Source organism: Platichthys flesus, chromosome 22 (assembly GCF_949316205.1).
Source record: "Platichthys flesus chromosome 22, fPlaFle2.1, whole genome shotgun sequence".
Classification (NCBI taxonomy): domain Eukaryota; kingdom Metazoa; phylum Chordata; class Actinopteri; order Pleuronectiformes; family Pleuronectidae; genus Platichthys; species Platichthys flesus.
The window spans coordinates 8,948,832-8,959,728 of record NC_084966.1 but is presented as its reverse complement, the minus strand read 5'-3'; the positions used below and the strand labels follow the sequence as shown (position 1 = coordinate 8,959,728).

At 41.8% G+C, this 10,897-nt stretch overlaps 1 protein-coding gene across 2 annotated transcripts; it reads right to left on the bottom strand.

Moving 5' to 3' along the window:
• Positions 1–202: 202 nt before the first annotated feature.
• Positions 203–10,619, bottom strand: sts (steroid sulfatase (microsomal), isozyme S). 2 transcript variants are annotated; one of them, XM_062381002.1, is made up of 11 exons: positions 10,513–10,619; positions 9,527–9,625; positions 8,671–8,852; positions 7,065–7,186; positions 6,422–6,544; positions 5,776–6,187; positions 5,435–5,571; positions 3,978–4,097; positions 2,364–2,523; positions 1,822–1,943; positions 203–786 (listed from the first exon to the last, which is right to left on the bottom strand). In XM_062381002.1, exons 2-11 carry the CDS (start codon positions 9,554–9,556, stop codon positions 440–442), a joined length of 1,755 nt encoding a protein of 584 aa, XP_062236986.1. In that variant the 5' UTR covers positions 9,557–9,625; positions 10,513–10,619; the 3' UTR covers positions 203–439. The 2 variants fall into 2 exon arrangements, with proteins under 2 accessions (XP_062236986.1, XP_062236987.1); XM_062381003.1 differs by lacking the exon at positions 9,527–9,625 and having other exon boundaries at positions 10,513–10,605.
• Positions 10,620–10,897: the final 278 nt, after the last annotated feature.

The window sequence follows — 10,897 nt, the reverse complement described above, 5'->3', positions numbered from 1 at the left end:
GAGTTTTTTTTCAGACCTTAACATTTCTCAGGACATCAATGCCTAGGACGTCTAGTTTTCACTTCCTGCCCACCAGATAACATCAAGAGCATAAAAAAAAAAAAGACTGTGTCAATCTCTGGCAGACTCTAGGTAACTCTGTCTCTGTATCGACCCCTTAACAAAGGTTTGAAGCTTCTTATATTAAAATATACAAGGAAGGGTCTGTTGTGCGACCTTTATTTTCAGATTGTCACTACAGCATATACAAATAAAACATTGAATTGAATTGAAAAGCCCAAAATATCTAAAGATCCAACCTGCCACTGAATTACATTTCAAATTAATCTTATTTTGATTTGTATTGAGGATATTTTCCATGGAAAGAGGTCGCAAATGTGACTTCAATGACCTTCTGTTGGAGGTACAGCGAATCCTATTGGTCCTGCTGCTCATGCTGCTAATGCTGGCACTGACACAACTGTCCGAGTGTGGAGCAGCATGGCTGCAGCCAGGGCTTCCACGACAAATTCCATACAGATAATTGGCTCTCGACGGGCTTCACCGATCTCCGGTGCCTCTCCACGGCCTCCGCCATCACAGACACGATGGACTCGAAGGCCGGTTCGGTGTCGGGCGTCAGCGGCGTGGTCTCCGACGGGTCCTTCCGGAGGTCAAAGAGGAGAGGGGGATTGTGATAGGTCACGAACTGTGGCGTGCAAAAGCAGATCTGTGTGTGGACACACGTCGTCGCGTTCTCTGAGTCGAAGTTTTGTGTGAAGTAGAAGGCTTTCCACACCGAGCTACCTGCAGAGAGTAGAAATGGAACAACTCAATGTGACTTATTGCCTTGAGGCAGCCTGTGTGTTTTCATACAGCCTGTCATGTAGATCAGGGGTTTCCAAACTTTTCAGCCCCCGACCCCCAAAATAACTGTGCGACAGAATTGCAACCCCCCCATTATCCCCAGAGGTGGTTCGAAGCATTCAAAAGATATTGATTTCAAGTTTACTTTTAACGCCTATTATCCTTGTGCAAAGTATATGGCTGATTGTAGAACTATTGATGATTATTAGGCTTTCAAACACAGTAAAAAGTACTAGGGTATATACATAAATACAGATAAATAATGCATGATATATGTGTTTGTATATTACTGATAATATTAATAACATTTGTAAGAATAGTAAGAGTAATAGAAGTAATGATAATATAATAAAACTTTTTTTGATCACAACTTCTTACCTTTGCTTGCTCTATTTTGATTTTAATTGATTCAATTTTGCACATTAGTGTCCTCTTTCACATTTATAAATACTTGCATGCCAATTTTTATTCAAACTGTATCGTTCTTTATATATTAATAATAAAATGTATAAACACATCCTAAATTAGTTATACTATATAATATACAGCTATACTAGTAGACTATGGTATACCCACACACACACATCACGTGGAATGTTTATTTTTAATATCACACCTGCCATACTATCACAGCATATCTTTGGTTATGACCATTTTAATGTCTAATACTTAAAGCACAAATGCAGTTAACATCCTCATTCTATCATCTTGTACCACTGCACTTTACTCATGTACATTTATCTACATACAATATTTCTTTTAAAAGGTGTATATTATTTACATATTATCTGTGTTTTTATTAAATTTTCTTATTTTTATTCTGTTGCCTGTTTTACATTCTTGTCTCCCTCATTCTGAGTATCTGTGGGTCGAACATCTCATCTTATCTTCCCATAGTTTTTTTTTATTTGATTTGATTTCCACATGATCTGGATATCTCCTGGAGCATCTAACAGGGTCATTGTTTGGACTTACTGTTTCGGGGATGCCACCTGACTGCATTCAAGTAGGCGCCGCAGTAATGGAACAGGAACTCGTGGTTGGACCTTTCAACTCTCCTCTGGAGCAAATCCATGAGGTCATGGCCATCGATCTCCCTGCAGAGCCGAGGACACAGAAACATTCAGCTGCTCAGCATGTGAATGGGTGTTGTCAGGATACCAAATATGCACGGTATCCATTTTATCGATCCTTTGTCTTTGACTTTTCTGCTTCGCTGAGAGAATGGGGATGATAAGACACAGATCGTACCATTCTTTAAGAGCAGATTATTGACATTCTCTCCTGGAAGTGGTACATCACATATTATTATTGGGACTCCCAGTGGCTGTTGAAACCCTCAGATCAAAGTCTCCGAGTTATCCTTAATACCCCCTGTTCATTAGTAAACATGTTTTGCTCTGCTCCGAGCCTGCACCTCACTCACTGTGGGCCCAATGACTCACTCCCTTCTGAATGTGACCCAGATTTCAGGCTGCGCTCGTTCTGACTGACGTGTGGAGGGAGTGCTGTCTCACCTGTCCTCTGGGAGTGACGCTCCACTCAGGTGTACCACTGTGGGAAACAGGTCCATGTTGCTGGTGGGCTCGTCTATCTGTACGCCAGCGGGGATTTGTCCTGGCCAGCTAAGAATCCCGGGGACCCGGATCCCGCCCTCCCAATTTGTGGCTTTCCCTGCTGCTCAGAAGAAGGAAAAAGGACACAAATCCATGAAAGCACTTCTCATCATCCAGCTGCCACCACGTAGCATGTCTAGTCTATAAATAGCGCTGGGTTGGTAACTAAAGCAACAACTTGCTCCTTAAGAGTGGCCACTAGCAGAGATAAAAGAGCATTGCCGACATTAAGTGCAAAACAAGAGCTTCCGCTGCTCTATGAATCCGGTCTCCTGGGTCCAAACAGAAAGATGACATCAAATCTGAGTCCACACTGTGAGCCTCTGTCAGGGAAGATGGTCTCATTGACATTAGTCTGCTGCTGACTCTCTTAGGACGCACAGCTCGTCTGATGTGAATAACACAAACGCTCCTATTTTGATTATATTAGTTTGCAAAGTCTAAATTTTCATTTGGATTTTTTTAGAGGCGTTTCATTTGCTGGAAAATTTCCTCGAGGGATCTACGCAATCACAGAGAATATCATTAAGCAACGAGAAAGGGATTGTGCTCAATACAATTCACAGTTGCAGTTAAATATAATGATGATGCTCATGGATGGAGGGATGGATGGAGGCAACTTGGTGACCATGAATCCCCTTGTGGACCATGAACATGTAATTTACACAGCGCACAGAAACCACAGGGACATTTTTCAGATTTATCCTGAGGGGGAATTTCCGTTCAACAACTGTTGCAGCAACACCGGCATCCCTTCAATCTGTCAATAACAATTCAGATTACTGGTAAGGACATGTAAAGACGTGTTGTTGTAGCTAACACAGGAATGGTGGATAAAGGGATGTGGGTTGAATACAACGTTTCTTCCGAGGATTATGGTGTAATTGTTACAAAGATGGCGGATAATGTCTTTCATTGCTACACTGTACTCCAATGCTTGTATTTGATATATGTTAAACATTTATGTAAATATACAATTTGAATTAGGTTAATGTGGATTTTCAATTGTACTATGGTGCATAGAGGCTGATGGAGAAATATGCATTGAGTTATCTTCTGATGCGTTATATTGGAGCCTTGTATTTGTTTGGAAAGCATGGAAGTCATTTTATAGTTACATGTGTGCGTGTTATGAGTACACCTTCCAATAATGTTCTCACAATATAGGTGGTCCATCACCTCTGGCACTCATGCATTGTGAATACTGGGCTCTGTGTCCTCACGCCTACTCTCACACATTCATCTCCTGCCACCTCCACAGTCCCCATCCTGGATTATCCTTTAGCTGGACATGAATTCTTAACGTGTATAATGAGTGTTCATGTTCATTAAATGTGTATCTCAGACTCAGGGAGGTGTTGTGAGCTCAGGGACATTGCATCTCAAGGTCGCATCAAATTGTTCCTGAGCAAAGCCTCACCGGCAATACAAAGAGTTCATAATTTTCAGAAATGGTAAAAACCTGGCAGTGAGAGGCCTGGCAGGAGTCTGAAAAGACACACTTCTCTCGTGTACCTTTATATATTCCATTGGATCCATGTTGGGCTTCCTCCAGATGAGCCCCCTGGTCTGAAGTCAGGTAAACCAGCGTGTTTTCTCTCAGTTTGAGTCTCTCCAGAGTGTTCACCATCTGACCTGAGAACAGACGTTAAACCTCGGGTAAATGGGCAGTGATATTGTTTCATACATAATCCTAATGCCTTGTAAGGACTCTTGCCGCTGGGTGCAAATTGAAAGCTCCTCGCCAAAGACAAGAGGCAGGGAGATAAGGAAGTAGCATTCAGCAAGCAAAATACTAAGCAATTATTGCCCCCCCCTCCTTTGTGCTGACACAATACTCCTCAAGCTGAAATAATTGTGGTAATTACACGTTCATTAACAAAGCAGTCCCCTGCATTCAGTCCATTGTTGTACGGTATTGTACGGACGCCGTCCTTGAGACTGAGCAGCAATTCGAGCGGAGAGAAATGGCCTATTTCAACCAAACGTTATATAAATGAAGGACTGTCTGATGCACTAGTACTGAGCCTAAATCTGATAACAGTGGAAAAAATATGTACTGGATTTTTTCAATTCCCCACACTCGAGGATTTTGCTGCCGTAGTCGTACTTGGTGGAATACAACGAGTGGTAAATATTGAAATGGTTGCTGCTCCACTGCAAAGTGATGATTAAAAATGCAGTCAATGTTTGTCTTTTGCCACAATACCACTGGGTTGGGGTCGCACTTCCTGGAACTGGGAAGAGACTTTGACGTAGTGGCCACACACAATGTCATAGCATTATTCCTTTACGGTAACAAGACGGTAGTTTTACAGGGAGAGGTTGTTAGCCTCACTTTCATCCCCCAATTTTCTATCAGGCCATAAATATTTGGACATTGACACAATTGTCACCATTTTGGCTCTGTACACCACCATAATGGATTTTGAATGAAACAATCAAGATGTGCTTTAAGGGAAGACTTTCAGCTTTAATCTGAGAGTATTTACATCCAAATCAGGAGAGCGGTGTAGGAATTACAACAAATTGTAAATGTTGAGCATGCATTTCACTTGCTGAAGACAAAACTGAAGGGAAAATGCCCAAAGAACAAGCAGGAACTGAGACAGTTGCAGTAGAGTCCTGGCAGAGCATCACCAAGGAGGAAACCCAGCGTCTGGTGATGTCTACGGGTTCCAGGCTTCAGGCTGTCATTGACAGCAAAGGAATTTGCAACCAAGTATTAAAAGTGACTATTACATTTATGATTATGTTAGTTTGTGCAAAATCTTTTTTGGTCCCTTAAAAAAGGGGAGAGAGCCACATATAAAGCTGAAAGTCTGCACTTGAAGCACATCTTGATTGTTTCATTCAAACTCCATTGTGGTGGTGTACAGAGCAAAAAATGACAAAAATAGTGTCAATGTCCAAATATTTATGGACCTAACTGTAAATATTCACGGCAAATAAAGTAGTTTGTGCTGACCCACCTACACTCCAGTCCACCTCATGGACGGCGTCTCCATAGATGCCGTGCTGGCTTGTTCCTCTGAAAGCTGGCGAAGCGAACACGGCCGTGTGCACTTGGAGGAAAGACAAAAACAGCAGGAAAGGCTTCGCTGAGTTGCTGCAAAAAAAGAAAAAATTACATATGAATGTTCACAGGAGTGCAATAACTGAGACTAAGATTAAATTCATTGCAGCTTTAACCTATTGTGGAAGGAAAATATGTTCTCTATTGCTTTTTTATGAAATGTCAAATTTTATATTATCACCTGCATAAATGTCGGACCTCTTTCCATCCGTGTGGTTCAGGAAAGCTGAAATGTACCTCTCAATGAAGTCCACGGCCTCTCTGGTCATTGCCTGTGTCAGGTTCTCAGCTGTGAATTGCTGCTCCACAATCCCATGGTCCCTCATGAGAACACAGTTCATGTACGGGACCATCATCATGAATCCTCCCAACAGAGCCGTGAACACGAGGGACAGACACAGCAGGCTCCAAACCAGCCATCTGGGGATGGTGAGGATGCTGCAGTAGTGGAGTACGGCTACGGTGACCAACACAATGGCCAGTGTCTTGTACGGCAAGTATTTAAAGAAGTTGATCACGGCGCCGTGTCCTGGCTGGCACTCCCGCAGGTTGGTCAGCGGGATGCCGAAGAAGTAGTTGAAGCCATGGACGCTGGGGTGGTGGCAGTGATCGTCTCCGTGTTCACAGTTGAGTCCGAGGTGCCATTTTCCTGAGACCAAGACAAAAAAGAAAAAGTACACTCAGCATTTATGAGGGGCCATTTTAGGGGTTCAGCATCTTGCCAAGGACACTTCGGCATGCAGATGGGGAAGAGTGGGGTTTGAACCGGCACCCTTCGTGTTGGAGAACGCCCACTCTACCCCACTTGGCCACACGACTTAAAGAATACACTAATTTGACAACACCTCCTTTTTATTCAGGGAAACAGACGGCTGCAGTGTACCTATTAGAGCCGTCTCGTAGCCTTGTTGTTTTGCAATCTTTGCAAAGGTCGTCTCGTGGCTGGGTAGACCTCCGGATGCTGCGTTAAATATAAAGACCCCAGGTCTTGCAACACCAGCTACACCTGTTGAATACAAAGAAATAAATGAACATATTTTAATCCGCGAAAACACAACATCTAAGCAGTGGCATCCTATTAGGGCAAGCAAGTCAAACAGTACTTGACTTGTTAAACCTAAAAATAGAGATCCATTGAATGATGCGTAAGTGGAAAGGGTGTGGGTTGTTGTTTTTGGAAGCTAGCTTGACTGCCGTCGGCTGAATCTATGGTTTCTGAAAAATGTCGTCAATTTCATTTCTTTGAAACCATTGGATGAAACGTCCAAAGTCCCAACATACCTCTGCAAATTCGAGGCTGCCACAATCTCTCTCTCTAAATTGCAGGCGGGTTGACCTCATGACAATCCCGTGTTAAATAATTCAGCCATGGAATAAATGGCTTTCCTGCAGGAGGTGGAGTAAACATCTGTTTTATGTGACAGTGTTAAACAGTCGTGTTTCCCATGGTCCTGGCCTGCGGGGGGGCATTAAGCACTGTGTCAGTCTGTAAAGATTTCCCCCCGCGTTAGCGTCCTTGAACTGGCCTGATCGTATCGGGTATCGTCCGGTGAGGAATGCCGCCCTGCTGGGCGTGCACAGGCTGGCTGCGGCGATGTGCTGAGTGAGCTTCACGCCTTCCCGTGCAAACTGGTCAATATTTGGGGTCCTGGAAAAAACACATATCATCACCAGTCACATGCAGGTTCAACATTAAGAGATGAACGCAGGACTTCTTGAAAAGGCTTTTCAATGGATGGCCAAAATTTTGAGGAAAGATGTCCAATTAAAAAAAACTAAAAGAGAAAACTAAAGATACTTGTTTAAATTCTTCCATGCTGGTGACCTGCTTATCCTGGCTTTTCCCACGCATCTCAACCCAATGTCTTCTTGGACTGGCTAATAACGGATGGCTAGAAATATTCCCCATTAAATAGAGGATGTCAACAAAAGCTTTTCTGAGCAACAGGGACACTTCATAACGTTTGCTTTTGAATCCCACTGACAAGTCATCGAAAAGTGCGGGGGCAGAATTCTCTGATACACACAATTGAATTGTGCGGCTCTAATTGAATCTTCAGAGCCGCTTTACTGAAACTATTTAAATCAAAGTTCGTTGAGAAAATAACTTGACACGCCGCTATCATTATTATATGTTCTACCACAAAATTGTAAAAGAAAAACCTTTTTCTACTCCAATTCACCTCTTCAGCACTGCTTTCAATCTATGACAATGTGTATGGCCAAAAATAAAGTATTTTCATTTATTAAAGTAGTCCTTTGTACTCAAAAAATGTAAGCTCCATACAGTATGAAGCTGTGCCTCTTCCTCTCCTGCAAATATTTCACGATAAAACCCCCTTTTTTTTAAACAAAAGAATGCATTTGGTCACCAGGAACGCTGGGGTGCTTTTATTTTTAAGAGGATATACAGAAAGTGTGAAAACCATTTATGTTTGTGACATAAACCCTAAAACTCATGTGAAAGATTATCTCCTCTGTTTATTCTGCTGTGAACCACAATGTTTCACGGCCTATGTCAATATATATTTCCAACATCCCCCGAAGCAATTTCGAAGTAAAAGCACTCCAGTGTTTTATGTTCAAGAATATATGTAGAGGACAGGGTTGGCAGCATATGAATAAAAACGGTAGCGTATGAATAAATATATATGCAGAAGCTAAATAGATACACACATAATGAACAGGGAAGGTGAATACTGAAGATTATATTTACACAGGACCGGGTTGCAGCATATGAATAACTAGTTTCAAATTTCAATATATATATATATATATATAAATGTGTGTTTAAACTTATCACATGATGTCGCCTCCACAAGGTGCTTTAGTTGACGCACATTGAATGTACTTCACACTGGTTGCATTTTCTATTACTAGTCAATAAAAAAAAAAGTGCATATGATCATATAGAGGGTTTCCAGAATACCATATGCATATGCTCTTTGCATATGGTATTCTGGTAACAAGACGCAACTGGCCCATCTGGGAACAGGGAAAGACTGAGAGGGGGGGGGGGGGGGGGGGGGGCAACTTGAGAGTGTGCACCACGCAACAGTGGAGGGTCCTTTTAGCGAGGGCTGATGGTGCAGGTCTCTGGGAAAGAGAGGGGTACCAGTTAAATCGTTTTACCTCAGTGTGGTATTGCCATAGCAGCCCAGGTCTCCAATTCCCATGTCGTCCACCATTATCAGGACAAAGTTGGGCTTGTTGCTTTCCAGGGGAGCCACACAGCTCATGTCCAAGAGGAGCAGCAGCAGCAGCCGCAGAGAGGCTGGCAGGCATGTGGACTTCATGTCGTCGGAGCAGAAACACTGAAAGGAAAACCACACCAAATGTTGCTTCTGTTGTAATATACTGTTATACACGATAAACACCCACTGCTTCAATTATGGCAGAAAATATCACTTCATGATTCTTTGTTTTTTCCGACTACCAGCAACACCAGTGGTATTCCATGATATTTCCAGATACCAGCTATTCAATTCATGCATATTTCATTTACGCAACAATTGGTTTTATATTAAAGTGGATTGTTAGTTGAGCTCATGTGCCTCTAACACGAAGGTGCAAATGTAATGGAGAGTGGCACTTAACACTGTGAAAAAATAAATTCCCCATGCAGGCTTATAAATAAACTGGGATACCTGTTGTGTAGTGTCAAATGCTTATTAAGGAGAGTAAATGTTATAGTTGGAAGTTAACCAATGGACCGGTGTTCCTGCTGTATGGAAAGCTCTTGGTTAAAAAACAACACTGGACAGGAGAGGTCAGATTTCTATTTAATAATTAGATCGAATGGCAATTCTGTTTTTAGGTAATTTTCACTATTTAGTCAATTGGAAATGATATGTGGGAACAAATGTTGCTTAGACATTAATGTATTAGAACAGTCTGCAGTATGAGATATATTATTGAGTCTCTGGTGGAGGTAACCGAGAGGATGACGCTGAGGGAACTGCTCGGTAGTATGGACAATGCCGCTCACCCCATGCATGGATTTTCTTCCTGTGGCCATCAAACCGTTCAACTCATCCCCCTTCTGCAGGGAGGACAGTCAGATACCTCTGTTAGAGGTTCCCAGCCCCTGAAAGAAAATCGGAGATGCAGCTTTTGTGGATTACACTCCAAAGTTGTGGAACAGGCGGCTGCTAGATATCAGAGAGGCTGGTGCAGTGATGTGTTCAGCTGCGCCCGGCATCTATTGAGAGGGATCCTTCCCATGTGTCTCTCTCTGAGGTTTCTATGTGTTTTCTCATACATTTGTTGAGGGGTACCTTAAGGGTAGAGGATATCATTCTTAATTTTGTGCTTATGCATCTTTTCAAATCTAATTTTGCTTCCTGTTCTTATATTTATCTTCAAATCTGCTCTCTTATTTTGAATTTCATCTGAACATCTATTTATTGCATCTACTGTATGTAAAGCACTTTGAGCTGCACGTCTTGCATGAAATACATCCATACAAATAAGTATATTATTAATACCAATAATATGACTCATATTACTCACTCTTATATTCAGTAAGCTCACTTTCGTTCACTGTATCTTTTTATTTATAATTCTCAATATACCTTCATTTTTATTGTAACTTGTATTTTTCCGACTTAATACTTCGGAAAAGTACACAGAATAATAGATATACTCTGCATAATTTATTTTGTACTTATAAATATTAAAAGTAATATTCAATTTAGTAAATGATCTGAATACCAAGAGTTGTTGCCCCCCTATACGGACAGACTGATCATGCTGTCTCAGTGGGATTTAAAGCCTAAACTCCCGGTGGACTTTGCCTCGTGCCCTGCAAATAAACTGACAGTTCAGAACAAGTGTCCCATTCGATGTGACAGTCTCTGACGGAAGAGGAGTAAAACCACATACGCCCAACGTTACGAATACACACGCTTCTGACTTCCGTGTTGTTCCCGGAAGCATGCAAAGCGTTAAAAAGCGCACAGGACGTATACTCACGTCACCCCGGTGGTCAATGCTGGAGCGGACAGTGTTGTGGATGAATGCACACGCACGTCAAGTTCACTCCAGGAACTTAATGTAGGGGCGTTTCTTCTTTCTTCTTTTTTTTTTAAACAAACTTTATTAACAACCTGTGATAATACGACAAGACGCATTGCCAGTGTTGGAGAAGAATTGATAAAAGATACAAAAAGAAATAAATAAAATCATTACAATTCAAACATATGCATATTAAATGGGAATAAACACTCAACCTTTACTGTTTTACCTTATTTACAATGTAACTAATATCGAAAATATACAAAGCATTCCGAGACACCAATTGAAGGACACATAAAGACAGGAGCAAATACATAAGCCTTAAAATAAATAAAGCACATTT

Bases quoted from the DNA above. Each gene is read 5' to 3' on its own strand.
- sts (XM_062381002.1), bottom strand. From the start codon at position 9,556: ATGGCCACAGGAAGAAAATCCATGCATGGG. The intron at 7,187-8,670 runs GTAAAACGATTT...TGTTTTTTCCAG, and splicing joins TATGGCAATACCACACTGAG to GACCCCAAATATTGACCAGT. The intron at 6,545-7,064 runs GCCAGTTCAAGG...TGTATTCAACAG, and splicing joins ACGATACCCGATACGATCAG to GTGTAGCTGGTGTTGCAAGA.